The sequence below is a fragment of the Echinococcus granulosus genome (assembly GCF_000524195.1).
Source record: "Echinococcus granulosus chromosome Unknown EG_S00062, whole genome shotgun sequence".
Taxonomy (NCBI): Eukaryota; Metazoa; Platyhelminthes; class Cestoda; order Cyclophyllidea; family Taeniidae; genus Echinococcus; species Echinococcus granulosus.
This window is the reverse complement of record NW_020170442.1, coordinates 401113-418604: the sequence shown is the minus strand read 5'-3', so window position 1 is coordinate 418604 and position 17492 is coordinate 401113. Positions and strand designations below refer to the sequence as shown.

The following is a 17492-nucleotide window of genomic DNA, read 5'->3' as shown; positions in this document are numbered from 1 at the left end:
GTGGCACACCTTTTAGATGACCAGACGCCATGGGAGTAGGTAATGTGTCCACGTGCTTCCCAGCGTAAACCTAGCTTTAAGAATGTTGGAAAGTCAAAAATAAGCAGAGTAACTGGTGATGTGGGTTATCATGGCATCGTAACATAGCCAGGAAGGACGTTGGTTGGGCAGGTTGTATTTAAGATTGACGAGTTTTGTGACGATCTGGGTTCTGCCCTTTTTAGGAGTGAATGGGATGTGCAAAGTAGGGGATAGTTACGAATTTCACCAAGCCCAGAGTTTGCGCTTCATTTGGGAAAGTCGAGTAAAAGTGGCTGGGGGGTTCAAAGTTAACAACTGAAGGCAGAGCAGGAGACCACCTTCGGAAATTTACTTTTGTGGTTTAGCCGTAATGAGTACTTCCTTAATCATGTGCCACTTTTTTAGTGAAATATCTTTATATTTTTCTTATAAAAACAACCAGGACGCTAAGCAAATTCTACTTGCTCAAGTAGGGATTTTGTAGCGTCCCGAGACTCCCTGAAGACGAAAGAAGACACAATACTCGTGCAGAATATATATATTTAGCACGGAGAAGGTGTCTGGGCTATTGGCATGGCCCAAAAGACCAGCCCACCCAGCGAGGTACAAGGGGGCTAGTGGCGCCTCACCAGAACCGAGGGATAAACCACTATCGTATTACAATTTTCACAGAATCTATCGTATCTCATATCCAAAGTGTGTTTTGTCGTGATCTCAATTTAAGCTGCTACTCCATGCTAAGTAAACATTCCTTGATTAGACTGGGATGGAAAAGGCACCTGCGTTTCTAAAGGCGTTCTCGGGGCATAGTTGATACATCTGCCTAAAATTGACAGTGATGAAAATGGGATCAAGAATTTCGCTAAGAAACTACTCGTTAAAATATTTTGCAGCACTCCGAGCCTTCCCTGAAGTCATAACAAAACAGAATACGATAAAGAAGCGTATATTCTTAAGGTATAAAAAGGATTAGGAGACTAATGCAATGACCAAAAGGCTGTACCGCAAATTGCGTGTTCTAAAATACGAAATGCCTTTTAACGAAAAGCGAAAAGTTTGCGACGGCCTCGTGGCTGATCTAGCGTCACTAATCCCCAAGGAGGTAAACAGATCCAATCATACCCTAAGCTTTGATAACCGGTAGTGCTCTAATGGGTTGTACAAAACCGTGCTTGATTACGCGGCACTTAATGTAATACTTATGTTGTTTTAATGTGCCTTTCAGGGAGGAGGGAAGCAGAAAATTCGAACCTGGTAACTGGATCGCCCTCTCCCTTACCTAGCGACTGCGGCTCCCCTCCTTCTTGAATATTGTATTTTCCCTGTACATCTTGTCGTCTTTAATAAAGATGTCCAAAGTAAATCAACCGGGCTTGCCTAGGAACGCTAGGGATCGGGAAGCGGAGACCGAGGAGTCTCGCTCCACACTTAAATCCCCGCTTATTATACTCATGGTCTCCAGGCCATGTCAGTAACCTCAGCTCTTCTTCACGCATCTTCTATACTGATATGACCTCTTACGGCCTCAGGAATTGCTTGGAGTGCTGCACGTCTGCAAACATTTACCGGCCTTCTTCCTGCAAAATCGGAGTGTCTACATATTTAAAGGCCATGAAATCGCTAAACATAATCCTGCCAGTGACGCTTCACTTAATCGAATTCACTTCAATAACAAACAGAGGAAAAATTGTGCTACTACTTTTAAGATGTTATGGCTTAGAGCGGCAACTGCACGGTTCTTTAGCAACTTTTACATTTATTCTACCTTGTTGGAGCCATACTGCGATTAGTGTCAGATTTGGAACTAACACAATCTCACAGAAAGTCGAATTTCATGAATAAAAGTCTTTTACTATTTGCGTCGGCAAAGTTTAATTGGTCAACTTGTTGGGTTGCTCAGTTAAATTATTATGTGAAATTTATGTTTTACCTGATCACTATCTCCTCACTGCTTCGAAAGCGCGGCTTATATTGTCGTGTGAAATGGCGTCGGAATGGAACGCTGTGAAGAGCGACTTCAAGGATTTCTTTTTGCAGTTGGGAAATCAAACACAAGTTTCGGTACTCAAAAGCACTTTCAACTTGTGGATATTGATTTGTGCTAATGTGTTCTAGTTGGCTTTATTGAATTTATCTTAGTGGAAATAGTTGGTAGTAATTTAGAGTGGGTTTAGATACTACTCGTTAAATCTAGTTGGTATGGAAATGCCGGAATATTGTGGCATAAGATCAGAATTCTTTGGTTTGGCATTAGGAATTTTCCAGTTTTAGGAATTTTCAACTTTTCTGTTTCTAAGTGGGAAGCTCATGATCGTGCTGCCCTATCTTGTAATAGTTTTGTGGATGAATACTAGAGCCTTTTTCATTTTGTTGCAGATTCAAATAACTAGAAACTACATGTATTTTAGCTTCAGAACTTTCTTCAACGGATGTTGACCACGGAATTCAACCTAGAACAACTGGCAGGTCTTGAGAGGATTTTTTGCGGTATTTGCACACTTCAGCTATTTATTATTTAGAACTTACCAAGAGTGAGGAAATGCTGGAAGTATGTGAGGATATCGTTTGCTGCCTCTGGAAAAACGCCATCACTATGGAGTATCGCGAGTCCGTCATTGCCTTTCTTTTGCAATGCGTAATTCTAATTGCCCAACATTTACCTTGCTCTATAGATAGACCTGATGGAGACTTGGAAACGTGAAAGATTGGCACATCACATAATTCAGTATATTCATGAGGAGTGCATAGAAAAGCAAATGTACAGAAATTCAGTTCTCATTCTGTTGTTCATTCTTCTAGTATCTTTGAGGTTCTCGTCTCTCTAATGAGCAAGTTGGAAGAATCAAAAGGCGTCAGCACTTCAATCAGTGATAGGCTCTGTGCGAGTCTGTATGTTCTACATTGTAATTGACATTTCCCTTGATCGGGTGCTAAAAAACCTTTACATCAACAAAAATCAGGTGGAATTCCTCGAATCTGAGCGCCTTGTTGTCGGCTCTAGTGAGCAGGGACTTTCAGTTGGCCTCCATGGTTTCCTTCATTAAGAAGACATTTGAGTGCATTAAAAGTGGCGCCTTATCACCAGAAGATCAGGCTATCTCGCTCTGTACTCTCTTAAGGTTTAAAGATCTGGTTCGTTTTTCAATGCTTGTGTGCTGTTAACTTTTTGCGTTCGATTTAGGAGAACAAATGCATCCTAACTTCTTTTCCGTATTGGTTGTTGCAGAACTGATTTTATTCACGAAAGCGGCTAGCGTTATGCGTTATTTAGTGGGTTGGTTTGCCATTTTGTTTTTGCGAAAAGAACTTCAATTAGAGGCATGTCCTTAACCTAATCTAAAAAGGCCCTTTTTGCAGATACGCATTCTAGCCTCCTTGCATCCTTCTTTAGAACCTCACTGGTATGACCATAGAGAAGCTAAACAGACTCTTTGAAGACATGCGGCAGAATTCGTAAGTTAATTTTCGCGTTCCTGTTTTGCTTTCCCTTAAATCATTGCGCTCATACTAACAATCATATTTCATTTTCTCCCCTTTAGAGCCAAAGCGGCTGTAGATCTCCTTGGAAAGATGCTTTCTTGTCTCATGTCGACCTCCAAAACGCACGAATTCATGACAGAACAAATAGCCAAAACTCTGAAGGTCCTTGTGGAATCATGAACCTAATTTGACCTCTCCTTTAGACTATTCCCGTTTCGAGTGTTCTCGGAACATTTTCCTTTGTTCTCGCAGCGCTTATTCTTTCTGGCGAATCGAAACACGCACAGCAAGTACGCATTCGCAGCGCACGTTAATAATTACATTCAATATGTTTTAACTTGGTTGTCTTCCGTTCCCTTCTCCTGCCAGATAATGAAGCATCTTTGCGCCGCCACTGCGTACACCTACACCAGCAATGACCTAATTTCGGGATCAGCTTTTCTGCGAAAAGTGTGCGTTCCGCTTCAGGAGCCCGAAGCTACCGCTGATCAAATCCTCACCAACTGGTAACTAAGATTTCACTATACTTGGGGCATACTCTTCAGACGGCTATGACTAGCCACCTAGTGCAGCACCTAATGCTGTCACAACATTGGTAGAACATAAATCAACCTCAGTCCAAAAGCTGGACATTCTTGGCCTTCTTGTAATAAAACCATTTAGTTCAGCCGTATACATTGTTTCGATCGTGGCTGTCAGATGAGTTATTTTAATAATTTTGTAGCATATGATTTAACTAAGGAAATTCATAGTGGATTACTCACTTTCAGGTTTTTTTTATTGGGGATTTTAAAGCGAGAATCTAGTGTATTCAGTCCTTGAAAAACAAACCGATGAAAATTTGGCCCAAAGTATTTCAGGTGATATTTATTAGTCACAGTCGAGGAGATTTCGAATTGTTTCATTGCCTGAGCCGAACCTCAGCTAGTTACGTCGAATAAAATAGTTCTTAGTTCTTAGTGCACTTAAAAGGATATATGGATGGTGTTTGGGTGAGTGAAACGAATTAAACGTTGTTCCCAGTTCAGCATCAAAATCTTGGAGGGAGTCAAGTTACGTTATAAAAGAAATTTCACCACATCATTCCCCTAGTTCGAACACCGTATGGAGCGGTGTGGTGAACGGTTTGATCCGCTACTGCTTCGCGTTGCTCAAGTCAGTTGGCGGGGCTCTTGGCCGATTTGGTTGCGCGGGTGTTGGGGAGGGTGGGCCCCTGGGCCAGGGCCGTTGTCAGGCCGCCAAGTCCCAACGCGCTCTGACGGTGCGGAAATTAATCCAGCTCCAACAACAGCAGGATCACAACCTTTCCTCTTCTTCCTCTACTTTGTCTCCAAAGTTGCGAATCTCTCGTTTGGCTATCAATGTACTCACGGAAATTTTTCAGGTAATGATAAGTGATCTCTAACGGTTTGTGCACGTTGTCACAATCTGAAGAATTCTGGATTTGTATTACCCTTACTTCGAATAGATGAAATAGAGGATGTATAACGTACCTAACTTCCTGATAAATATGAAGTCTGATGGTGTGCAGAATTAGGAAAGCAGGAAAGCAAGATGAATTTCAAAAAACAATGCACCTATTTGGGGAAAAACAATCTCCAAGTCTAGTGGGATAAAAATAAGAAGGAGAGAGAGCTATTTCTCAGTATTTTTTTGGTAAGTTTGGCCGCGCATTCTGATGTAGTAAAAGTGGCTGCCTTTCTCTTAAAACACCACTTGCCAATTTTTGTCTTTCTTGACACTCCACAAAGATGGAGTTCGAGAACTTTCAGTTCCTCAAAATTCGCAGTAATGCACTTTTATTGCCGACATTCTATCGTAACACGTTGCATCTCATTTTATTCAACACATAACAACGAAATCTCCTAAAAATATCAGTCGAGACACCACATAAAGATATTTGGGAAATTAGTTATTTCTAATTGAAAGTAAAAATCGGTGCGAAGGCATTATTCTAAGTAATTAATTTGGTTTCCAAGGCTTTGAAACGTAAAAATAATGGTTTTGAAGCATTTTATACGTCCTATCTACTTCTATAATGCATTGATTGCACGAAAATTTGCCATCCTATTTAAGGCTCTAACAGGATTTCGTGAGATCATCGTGGGCACCGCACTGCATTATATCTGGTCGGAGCCGGGCAAATTAACGTGCTTTCAAATGACAGGTAGGTCTGCCTCATTTCAGCCGACTAGTTAACTCATCCTCCGCCTTCCCTTACAGAATTGTTGGGTGAGTTGGCTGCTCTCTGTCCAGTGGAATTCGCTGAGGCTTCAGCGGAATCGCTCATTCCCCTTATGGAGTGCCTTGGCACCTTTCCACTGGAGGTCTCTACAGCCCTTCTCCATGCCCTCCTCCCTCTTTTTGTGGTCTCCGTCTCTTCTATCAAAGCCAGTAACGCTGGTGGTGGTTCCATCGGCGGCAAATCTATGGAATCCCTTGTTTCCCTCCAATCCCGTGTCATTCTGACTCTGCGAATGATGGCTATTAACTACTCAGCTCCCGTGCGCCGAATTGCTGTCGCGGGATTTGTCATTTTGCTCAAGAACCTCCGAGTGAGTAGCACCGGCCGTATTTCATTATCTAGCCTCTTTATTTCTGATTTAGAGGAGATGACTTTGGGGTTGAAGGACAAACGAAACGGATATGTAGAGACGCATCCGGGAGAGATTTGACAAATTTTAGAAAATTACTGATTTATTGAGGTTACTCATACCGAATTCCGTACTTGGAACCAAAAAGACTAAAACACGCAAAGCTTCTCCACCTAGGTCTTGTGACCGGAGTACGTAGTAAGTGGTTTATAGGATGATTGAAAATCTTGTAAAATTAAAATCAACTCACAATGCTTATCCAATCTGTGCCAGTCAGCAACTCTCAACTGGGTCCATTTAAGGTACGGTTTTTGTTTCAAATGAAGCTTGACTTTCGATGGTAATCCACTAGTCAGAAAATAGTTATGAATTTCTTCACCACATACTAACTTAGAATTTTAAAAATTACTGTTTCTTTTCTTTTGTCCAACTTAAGTAAGACGCGCTCTAAAATACGTAGATTTGTGACCGAGTTGGTGCCTCTAATTTCTGAAGTCAAGGTCAGTTTATCTCGTTAGACGATCTCAGTGGTACAAAATGACCATTAAATTAGTTATAAACGTAGCGCTTATGCGCTGTTAGATCCAACAAGTAACTCTTGACTATTAAATCATGATTAGCGGAATCTCTATCTTCTATTTGACTTCTTCCAATTCGATTAGTGCATATGTGCGAAGCCCGATTGGGTGATTCCACATTGACCAATCTCAAGTCTCGTTGTCTTTCAGGTAAGAAGCTCCAATTTCCGCACCGCCTCGCAGCAGTCTTGGTCCATTAGCTCTCACCCTTCAGCGACCAGTCAACCCTGGTTTTCCTCCCTCGCTTCCTTCTCCCAGATGCCCATCTCCGGAGGTTTCCCTTTGTTCTCTCAGATCAACAATACACAGGTTTGCATATTTTCCATTCCTCTGTTCTCTAATAGTTTTCTAAAACACCTCTCTGTTGCGACCTAGGTGCATTCATTTCCCTTTACAGGTGGCACAGGCAGTGACAATGTTGCCAACGGATCCAATGCGGAATGAAGCCCTATGCACTGAAATTGTGGGCCTTCTGCACCGCCTGATCAACTCCACCTTCTTCGGTGGTACCTGTGGGCCCCTTCTTAACGATAGCGCTGCTCTAGTGAAGTCGGACATTTACTGGGTGGGTTGGTGTTACGATTTTCTGAAACCTAATATTTATTTACCCCAGCAGAAAAAATTTTGGAGTTTGTTCGGTGATTCTTTTTTGCTTATATTCATACCACCCATATGACAGTTATAGTGTTTAAAAATTCTATTACAAATTTGCTAATTAGTTGTGATTACTATTTCTTCCAAGGTGCAAAGTTTTAAAGAGAATGGAAGAATTAGAAGTGCTTTCAATGTTCCCTTAATCCTTATAACTTTCTAATCGGATGATGTTGAAATATTTACTTGATTTAAATCAGTATCAGAATACTTTTTTGTTAATCTGCCAGGGTCTATGTGAGGTAGCAGTATCTAACCGCGGTCTCGTCGGCCCCGTTTTGACGCTCTTTGCCCGCCTCCTCTCGGCCTCCATCGATCCAGCCTTGGTGAAGTGGAAGCCTGTCTTTAAGGATGGTGCCTTCGGCCTTCCGCAAGCATTCAATGGTCTCCCGCTAAAATTGAGCCAACTCATCTCTACTGACCCTGAGTCTGGCTCCGAATTGTGCTTCCAAGATCATCCAGTATCTTATTTCATGTCTCCAATCCTTGATTCTTTTGCATTTGTGTGAAAATTGATGTGTTGTTTCTTTTGAGTCTTCATAAAGATATTTTTATAACGGCTGCTTATGCTGTTCCCAATCTTCAAAATTTAGATTGATTTTCGACTGCAATGCAAAGTAGACATTTTTGCCGCTAATCATCGGTAGATCCGATTTGACTATTTTGTTTTGTCGGCGTAAATGATTAGGCGAGGTCTAATGGCTTCATTTGCTTCATCTATTATTTCTAAAGATTGTCGCCCATCAAACCTCAACATTTGGAGTAATTTACTTTAAATACCCCTCAGTGCATTTCCAGCTTCAAAATATCCCGAAGTCTAGATTCATAATTTTAAAAGTATAATCCGGGCTAGATTGCGGTGCATCTTCTTTCATCAGGAATAAAATTAAGGCTAAATATTGTGTAACCGAAGTGAACGATTAGCACGTACCCTCCTCTACAGAGACGTTAATTGTCTTCGTTTCTTATTATTTGGCTTCTTAATCATCCTTGATAATCTAACAATGCTTGCATTATGATAACACAGAAGCCTAGATGATGCTATGGTCCAAATCGTATCATATGATGGTCTGAATTTGGGTGCAATTAATGCAATAATCGGTAGGCTTCAGATAGTTCAGCCACGTCTCGCTCTCCCAGCCTTCTTGCCGCGTTGTAGGAGGTCCTCGTGTGGTGTCTACAGATCCTTCTCAGCTTGCCTCTTTTCCGTCATCATTGGTCACGTTTTGCGCGCACCTTCGCCGAGCCAAGGCCGAGCAGTATGTCGGAGTCGTCCACTTCCAGCCAATTCACCCAATCCTCCACCCAATCAATGCCTGCCTGTGGACCTGGCGGCCTCTCCATGCGCGTCTTCAGTCGTGCCGCCAGTCTCCTCATCAATCTTGCCTCTGGGCTGCGCGAGACGGCGCTGGACGAGTTTGGCTTGGTGAGTTTTAGATTTATGATTGAGTGTACTGCAGACTTTTTTAATTCCGAAACGAAAATGGCGACAATTGCCACAGAAAGATGTTTTCAGGACATAAAGACTTGACGGGCTACAAGTCTATTTAGAATTTTGCCTCAAAAAACAACAAAAACAACTTATCTAGTTTCTACCTAACCTTCCATTGATTGCCGCTTTAAAGTTATATCTTATTTGTTTATTATTGTTTTATCGTTTATTATAATTCAATTTCCAGCCTGAGTCCAATACAAGTTGTTTCCCTTTATAAGCTTTTTCATTGCTATACGATGCGTACTAAAGACGGATTAAATTGATCCGTGGGGAGATTATCTGTTTTATTTATGTACCACTACCAATGCTTTTACTTCCTAATGTATTTGGGATCTTGGCGGAATGTCGCAAAATAAAAGTTTGAGTAAATTATTTTGCAAAACTCAAACGGCTTTACATTGGTAGGTGCTGAATGACATTTTTTGGAAGCGAAGGTAAAATGGAGCAGAATGCATTTTGTAGTCACGTCCAGGGTACTCGCTCAGTTTTTTTAGTCTATTCGGTATCTTCAGTTCAATTGTTCTATTACTGATTGAATATTTCCTTTATTCACGAAAAGAATCCTTAAACTGATTTATGAATCAATTTCAGTACAAATTATTTCGTCAGTTTACTTTGAAGAATATGTAGACGCATCGATGAATAAACATGAGGAGAAATACTATTGCTAATGTATGCTGATGGCAATTTTTAACCATCAGTAACAGCAGCTTTCGTGGATTAATTGCAGAATCTAGAGATTGGTAAACATTGTCATGGAACTCAAAGAGCCTCCCATTGAAGAAAGGGAGAGGGCCGAGTTTTAAATGATTGCAATGTGTTTGAGTCATTTATTTCCTTGGTAGACACCTGACTTGGAACTGGACTCCACTGCAGTAGGACATGCGAACCGCGCGCGTTTGACGATGCTTCTGGGTCTCTATGATGCATGTTTGGAATTTGAAGCAAAAAACCTCCTCAGCGCTGTCACCGACCCCAAGTAAGTTTATGTTTTGTGACAGAAAAAAAACAACAAACCATTACCCATATTTTGGTTAAAACTAGTAAACCCCTTTAACTCTGGCTGCGAACCATTCATCTCATTACAGCATTACTTCCGAATTCCAGACTACATCTGAACCTATGGATGTCACCAACATTCTCTTTAATAGAAGTACAATTAAATTTACACTCAGAATTGCGATTTTTTCTTTAGTTTTCCCTTAAGTAAACATTATCAACTATCGGCCTAACGAACAGCGTCAATTTCCACTTGAAATGTTTTTTTAGTCCTAATCAAATCTGCGATATTGTAATAACCAAACTCAGACCAATCTTCTCCACTGCAGTGCCACCTGGTTTCACTTGAAGCGCCTTTTTGCTCATCGTGAGTCTGCGCGAAAGCTCCTCTTCCACCTCCCAGATGAGGAGAGTAAAGAGACCCCGACGGCTGCAGCCTCCATTGCCTCCACCTCCGAGGTCAGCACCAACGTCTGCTTCGTGGGCACCTCCGAGGGGCGTCTGCGTGGCGCTCTTCTGCTGTCCGGCCTGCGATCGATAGTGGAAGCACTGCCACGGGCCCTCCTCTCCGCTTCCGTAGCGCCAACTTTTGCACTGCACCTCCTGCAGACGACCTGCGCACGCCTCTCTGAGCTCACCTCTACAAATGCAGGGGGTGGTGGCAGCAGGTTCACCCAACAGCCCCTCCTCTCTGTCGTCTATCGCGCCGCCTTCGTTCGTATTGTGGCAAGGATTCTGCGGTATGGTATCGTTGTTCTCATTTCTTAGTCTCGCATCATAAACACATAAACTGAGACTCTGTTTACAGTAAAATCCATTCACATTTAAATACTTTGTAATCATATAACAACCTCAAAAATCAATTTGAATTGAGCTGGCATATTGTTTAGAACTAGTTCAAATGTTGCCATCATTCTCATAGCTCTTTAGCTTTTATCTAAAAAGTGCAAAAAAGCCCATTTACTTGAATAAGAATTTTAACTTTTCGAATAGTACAATATTATACTCTTGTAGCAGTTTGGCCTACTATAGGGTGCATCTTTGAAACGGGATAAACAGAATAAATGATAGTAAAAAACTTTCCCCATATTCACTCCCCACATTCAGCTCAAGTATACAGGTTGGAGTTATAAGTCCTCCTTCTTCGTCACGGAATCCAACATCTACGAAAGGTCGACATACCTATGGACTATTTCCTAAAGATAGGATGATACGGTTGATAAATTACCTGTGATAAAACCACAATTTCATCCCTTCCTTGGTTAAACTAGTCTCACGATCCGATTCTATGCGGCTCATCTGGAAGCTGTAGAGGGTGGAACACAGAACCCGGTATCTACAGAATCCACGGCAACAGCGGCGTTGCAAACTACTGCGCTTTGCCTCTGGGTTGTTACAGAGGGCCTTGGGAGTCGACGTCTCCTGCGACTCGTTTGTTCACTTTATTCGGTGGCAGTTGCACCCAAACCGCTCTCCGAGGACGATGTTGACGGTGAGAAGGTGGAGGGGGAGGAGAATGGGAGCAGAGATGAGAGCATTAATATCGAGGCTGAACACTCCTGGCAGCAGTCTGTGTCGAATCAGTCACGCTCTCTAACTGCTGTCGTGAAGCTATTCAAGGTTAGTGATAGTGTTGCTGTATTTAAAGAAGGGTGGGGAATGCGCTAGTAAGGTACGGGAAGTTGGATAACCGGTCTACGTTTCAGGGGTGGGTGACGCGTATTCTGTCCGCTACGTCACCGTCCATAGGTGCCTCTACTCAACACTCGATTAAAAAATTGGCGACTGCTACCAACCGTCGAAGTGCCCTTCTCACTGACCTCACAATCCTTCTGCCAATGCTGATCCGCCTTTGTGAAGCTAGAACTGCTCTTCTTTCTGCTACATCCGCTAATAACAGGCAAGCAGAGTAGATCTGCTTTTTAATGTTCCATCATTTTTCGATTCTTAGATTCGGGTGGTTGGCTCATTATTGGAGTGTTCGGGCGTTATGTCCTTTGTAGTCTGCGTTGTTTGATTAAGTATTATTTACCATTTTAGTAGTTTATTCAAATTTTTACTTTGCTACGTTGGATCTGCCACCAAACTGATAAGCGCTATGTTGCTTTTTGATGGGTTTCAAAACGCCTTCTAAATTGATACGCAATTGTTTTGAACTCTTGACGTAATATTTAGAGTTATTATTGATGAATACTGACCCGATTTGCAACAAAGTTTACCCAATTCAACGAAATATTTTTGGAATACTGAATTGACTTTACTATGCTAAAAAATTGCATCTTTCATAAATAGTTGGCTTCAATTTAATAACATTAATGTAGACTTTCGTTATTCCCCCCCGCCATAAGTTCCTAAATTTTTGCATCTACCAGCCTCTACCTGTACTTTTTTGCTGTCGTTTATGAAGAGATTTGTTATCGGAACCTTGCAACCTCGAATCTTCACTCTATATTGTACGACTTTACTGATTATCCTATGTAAGTACCTCCTGTTTTCAGCATTTCCTCATCACCAATTCCGGATTTCTCTGGGCTGGATCGGGTGCTGATTTGGCTGCTGCGTCTTTTGGGCATCAAAGAGGAGGCTTTTGAAGTTACAGTGGACTGCCACGTGGCAGCTCAGACGGTACGTCTTGTACTCCAACTTGCACGTCTGCTGGGTTCTGCGACGGCCTCTGCGTCGCGCGACTCGACCAATGTAGCGCACCGACGTTCCTCCACCAGCACCGCCTCCATCGCCGACCTCACCTGGGACGACCTCGTCATCCTCCTCGCCGCTGACGTCCGTGCTATCCTCGGCTGTATTGAAAGCGATGTAGGTTTTTAACACTATCCCTTCTGTTCCCAATCAAATGACTCTGTTCAGACACAATAAAATTAAAATATTTCAACGTTACCATAGGGACTACTTGCATCTCAACTATTCCATTTATTGCCTCAGTCAACTATTCCCTCGCATTGTCCCAGCCACTGTGACCACCCAATGAACTTTATTTTTCGGCTGAAAAATTTTCTTGATTGTCGATGATTTCTCCATTAGTACATGCCTATTCAGTTGTTCGTTAAATAACCTGAATGAAGAAATCTACTTTCCTTTCTATTCTACTTACGCACTATTTATTATTATTCTTGAAAGAAGTAATATTTGCTTACTCCTTGGAGTAGTTAACACTTGGTTTGTCTTAAACAGCATTAATTATTCTGAATTTTGAAAGCCAGAGCAAGTCAACGTAGGCATTACAGTCGAGTTGTGACAGCTTCTCGCCTCAGATAACTGAACATTCAGGCGCACACTTTAATAACTGTGTTGGCTTTGTGCTGTTATTAACGGCGCCACATTTTGCCACCTAGTGATAAATGATCGAATTGGGTAACCACCACTACTACTACTACTACTACTACTACTACTACTGCTACTACTGCTACTACTACTACTACTACTACTACTACTACTACTGCTACTACTGCTACTACTTGCATGTAATCTGCCCGATTTATCTTCCGCCTCTTAATTTTCACGAAAACACCTACTTTGTCGTCGTGATTGTCGGTTTGGTAGTTTACATTAGTTATCAGTTTTACATATTTCCTTCAATCATGAATAAGTTTATATTTCCACTTTAGCATTTGGACTCCGTTGACAAGACTTCTCTTTCCTCGCAATCGACTTCTTACTCGCCTCCACGTGAACCATCGAAGAAGGTGACCTTCCCCGTGGTAGATGGCAAAAGTGCGGCCAAGTCGGTTCTGCAGGTGTTGATGTCAGCCCTCAATCAAGCCTTGGAGGATGTCCTCTGGCTTGTCGAGGACGTCGAGCAGGGGGTGCAACGAGATATCCTTGGTAGGCATATTTGCATGTCATGCTTAAATTAGCTCGATGGAGCAGTTTCATGTAAATTGGCAGCGTTTTTGGTGCGATCATAAGTTTTTTATCCTGAGGTGTGGTATCTTCCTGTATTTTGTCAATTTTACCTGTCTACAATCAATATTGGAGAACTGAATATATGTTACTGTACTCTCGTTTTTTGCATAAAATAATGTGCTAAAAATTCTTTTCTCGGAATATGATTTGGTTAAAGTGGTAATCAAAGCGATTGTATACAGCTTCCTTATGTGATCCCATTCTTTCATATATTCCTCTTCAATTAATTCTTTATCTAATTACCTCGATTAGACAATGATTGAAACTATCAAACATACTACTGGGGGAGAAGTTGCCTGAACCCTTATTTATTGCCTAACATTTTATCTCAGAAAAGATGAGTATTCAGTCTAGGGAAAGTGATTAATGAATGCATGCCTGTGTGCCCTTAAAATAGAAAAAAATTTAAGTATAAATCAACCGGTTATTGAAAAGCACATAATCAGCAATGTTACCAACTGCCTTCAATAAACTACTTGTTAAAACAATATTTCAAGTAGCTTTTAGGTAGTGATATGTGTGGGAAAATAAGGCCCTTTCATATGTTTGTTAACTTTTGCTCGTGTACGCCAAATTAAAGAACTAATACACTACAATACTACATCAATTTTGAATCGTCCAAAAGTGTGCAAATGTCAACTTGGTTACGTTAGCCGATCTAACAGAAATTCCGCACATCAAAACGGCGCGTCTACTTATGTTTTATAAGTCGCTTATGTGAATTTCACTCGTTTTTAAGAAAATGGATCCTTTGCAACATCAAGGGGCGCTGCAGGAGGAGGAGGCAGTTCCTTTGTTTTCACAAATCTGCCTGACGCCAGAAAGGCTCGCGAGATATCTGTGTGTGATATGCTCCTCACTCTTGGTGAGGCTGTCGATGAGTTACTGCAGACGTCCATGCAACCTTCCTATGCATACGATGTCATTCGATTGACAACGGGTCTGTTCGACCTCCTGGTCAGGCTCACTAAGCATGTCAGTGCCACTCATTTAGCTCATATTCAAGGTCAATTCGATTAATTATTAGTCAGATCTTCTAGTTGCGTTTCTGTCAACTCCAATTTTGTATCATATTCAATAAACACACTGCCTTATTCAGAGATCCCTAGCAGTGATTTTTATTTATCGTTTCAGTACATTACTATTGTTCAGCGAAATGTCGGCACCTTCCCGGCCACCTTCGAACGAGTGGTTCGTCTCTACGGTCGGCAGATTTCACCACATTCATATACATTCGTCTACTTTGTTCAGGCGAGATCCCACTTTCACAATATGCATTTCAGGCTTCTTGAATCATATTGGCTGGAAATATTTAATTACTAAATCCATTATGGTTTATTAAAACTTCTTGTAGCTTTTTGATTTGTCTACTAACCAATCTTTATCGAGTCCTTCCTTTTATAGAGGCAAATATCATTAATACTTCATTTAGATAGTATCATTTAACGCATCTACGTAAACTTATTCATTTCGATAATTGTGCTTTGTTTTGACATGAGTGGGGCCAATTGACATTAAATATATCTGAATCTTTTGAATCAAGCATCGGTTTCTACTTGTCTTTAGTTTTAAAACGATAAAATTTGTTGATTTTTTCTTATTAAAATGGATGCATTATAAGCAGTTTGTTTTCCTATTTCCTGAAGGTCCGGGAAGCAGAGAAGGGTGATACTAAACCCACAAAAAAGGCAAAAATAGACTACACATTCACAAAGCCGAAAAATCAGGTTCCCTCCCGACTGATGGTGAGTGTGAATTCTTTCCTGTAATGCTTTAGCCACTTCTCACCTTCAACCACTTGACAGTTCCGCTTTTCTTTGGAGTAGATGTCTCGTAATCTGAAGGACGCCAAACTGATTCCTCAGTTAATTTTCGCCGTCGAACAGTACGAGAGTCTCTTGTCCACTCTTTCAAAGAGGTCTAAGGTCTGTCCACATCTAATTGTGCATTCTCGTTCTACAAAAGTCATCTTTATAATTATTCTAATTGCCTTTTTTCCTGTCGTTTCTTCGTCTGCCACATTAAATCACCCTTTACTCTGTAGGACTCCTTGTTGTGCGTTCTTTGCTTTTCACGTATAATTGAATGACTACTGTACTAATTATTTTTCTTTTAAATACCCTAAGCTGATAGGTTTTAGGCGTTGGAACGATTTCCCGTAAATTTAAGCCATTTTATTTATTATGTTAAAAGACTAAATTAAACCCATACATTTTGTAATGTTTTTATCAAATCAATTGTGTTTTCGACGGCAAATCCAATGTGATTATATCGTCGGCGATTTTTTGGTATTGTCTCTAGTCATACCACTTTCTTGGTATAAAATCTGTTGGAATGTTCGGCGTTGGGGGCTGAGGTATCTGTAATAGCGCCATCGAGTCAAACGTTCGATTTTGTACAATTATAGCGCGTTTTCCAGGATATTCTTTTAATTTTTTTGGAGGTGAGACCCTTGTTCGCTTTCCCACAAATAATTCGCTTTTTATTTTCAATTGTTGAGGTATTGCAATTATATTTTCTGGTTCTACCTTTAAACACATACACATTTAAATATTACTGTGCTTTGGTGTACTTGGCTTTGTTTCAGCAACCAGCGTTCTTTTTTAGCAATGAAATGGTTTAATTTTAATAGGCGAACACGGTCTATGGAATTTCCCCTACTTCATTGTTTATAACCTAAGAACTTCAATTCTGACCGATGCCAATAAAACTTGTTTGCTAGCTTCGAAAGGATAGGGTTTAGACTTTTCAAAGTCTAAGAAGTAGTAAATTTTTAGTAAACACTTGTTTTGTTGTTTGGACTAAAACCCATCAACGTATCAGTTCTTTGTTTTGGTAATGTTGTGCATCATTGAAACAGCTATGCATTAGGAGTTACGCAGATGTTACAAAACTGGAACATCTCTTTTCTCAAAAAGTGTGTTTCTTTGCAGGTCCCCCTCATTGACAATATCTGTATGGGACTGTCGAGGGACTTCCGAATCAACCAAGCCTCTGCACTGGCTAGTCTGGAAGCCGAAGCGGAGATTGACATTGAGGCCGACATGGAATTGCCCTCCTTGAGTGAAGTGGAAAAGCAACCATCGGACAAACTCGAAGACGGCGTTGGTACTGACAATGAAGATGATGATAGAGATGGTAGCGGTGGAATTGGGGGCCCGATTGCAGGGCGAAAACGACCTACTTTCTGTGTCAAGTATCATTCGACGAAGTAAATTCACCAATTGCTATTTTATTCCTCTTGTGTGTTATCAAATTTTATTATAATACAGGGTTTTTTTACATTGTGTTTTCAGTGACCTAATGTTAAGATATATTAGTGGTTGGGAAGGAGCATGGATGATACCTGATCGCTGATAATCTTTTTTGGAATGCTCAGAAAATTGATCAAACGAAAGCTGGTCTTTAATACAATTTCCTAGGCTCTGTGCCCTCTTGATAGCTGTTGTGTCTCTTGACTGAATTGTGGCGATTGGTTTTGAATTAATGAAACTGTCGAAAATACCTTAATAAGTTTGCGTAGTGTCACGTGGAATGGTTTTGTACGCACTGAAACTGATATCAGTTGGGGTAAGGCCAACTCATAGAAAGTGGCGTTGTTTGGAGGAAATTATAAATGACCCGCTCCCGGGCTTTTTTCTGCACCAAAGCCGCCTTTTTAGTGGTTGCAGACCAATTTTTAACTGCTACGACAAATAACATTTGTAACTGTTTCACTCAGTCCCCTGGGAACAGGCCAGCAATAACATCCCG

The 17492-nt window shown here is 41.1% G+C and overlaps 1 protein-coding gene across 1 annotated transcript; it reads left to right on the top strand. All coding sequences in view use genetic code 11, as the record gives it.

The window, feature by feature from the left end:
* Positions 1-2912: 2912 nt before the first annotated feature.
* EGR_06733 (Fanconi anemia group I protein) lies at positions 2913-16954 on the top strand (the record flags this gene model as incomplete). Its single annotated transcript, XM_024495982.1, has 23 exons — positions 2913-3038; positions 3413-3474; positions 3561-3663; positions 3705-3791; positions 3871-4007; positions 4594-4885; positions 5578-5668; positions 5725-6056; positions 6824-6982; positions 7071-7238; positions 7555-7785; positions 8484-8750; positions 9665-9798; positions 10148-10558; positions 11090-11438; positions 11525-11727; positions 12317-12632; positions 13442-13658; positions 14479-14714; positions 14874-14930; positions 15386-15484; positions 15566-15664; positions 16673-16954. The coding sequence occupies 23 exons, from the start codon at positions 2913-2915 to the stop codon at positions 16952-16954; spliced, it is 4458 nt and encodes a 1485-aa protein (XP_024349642.1).
* Positions 16955-17492: the final 538 nt, after the last annotated feature.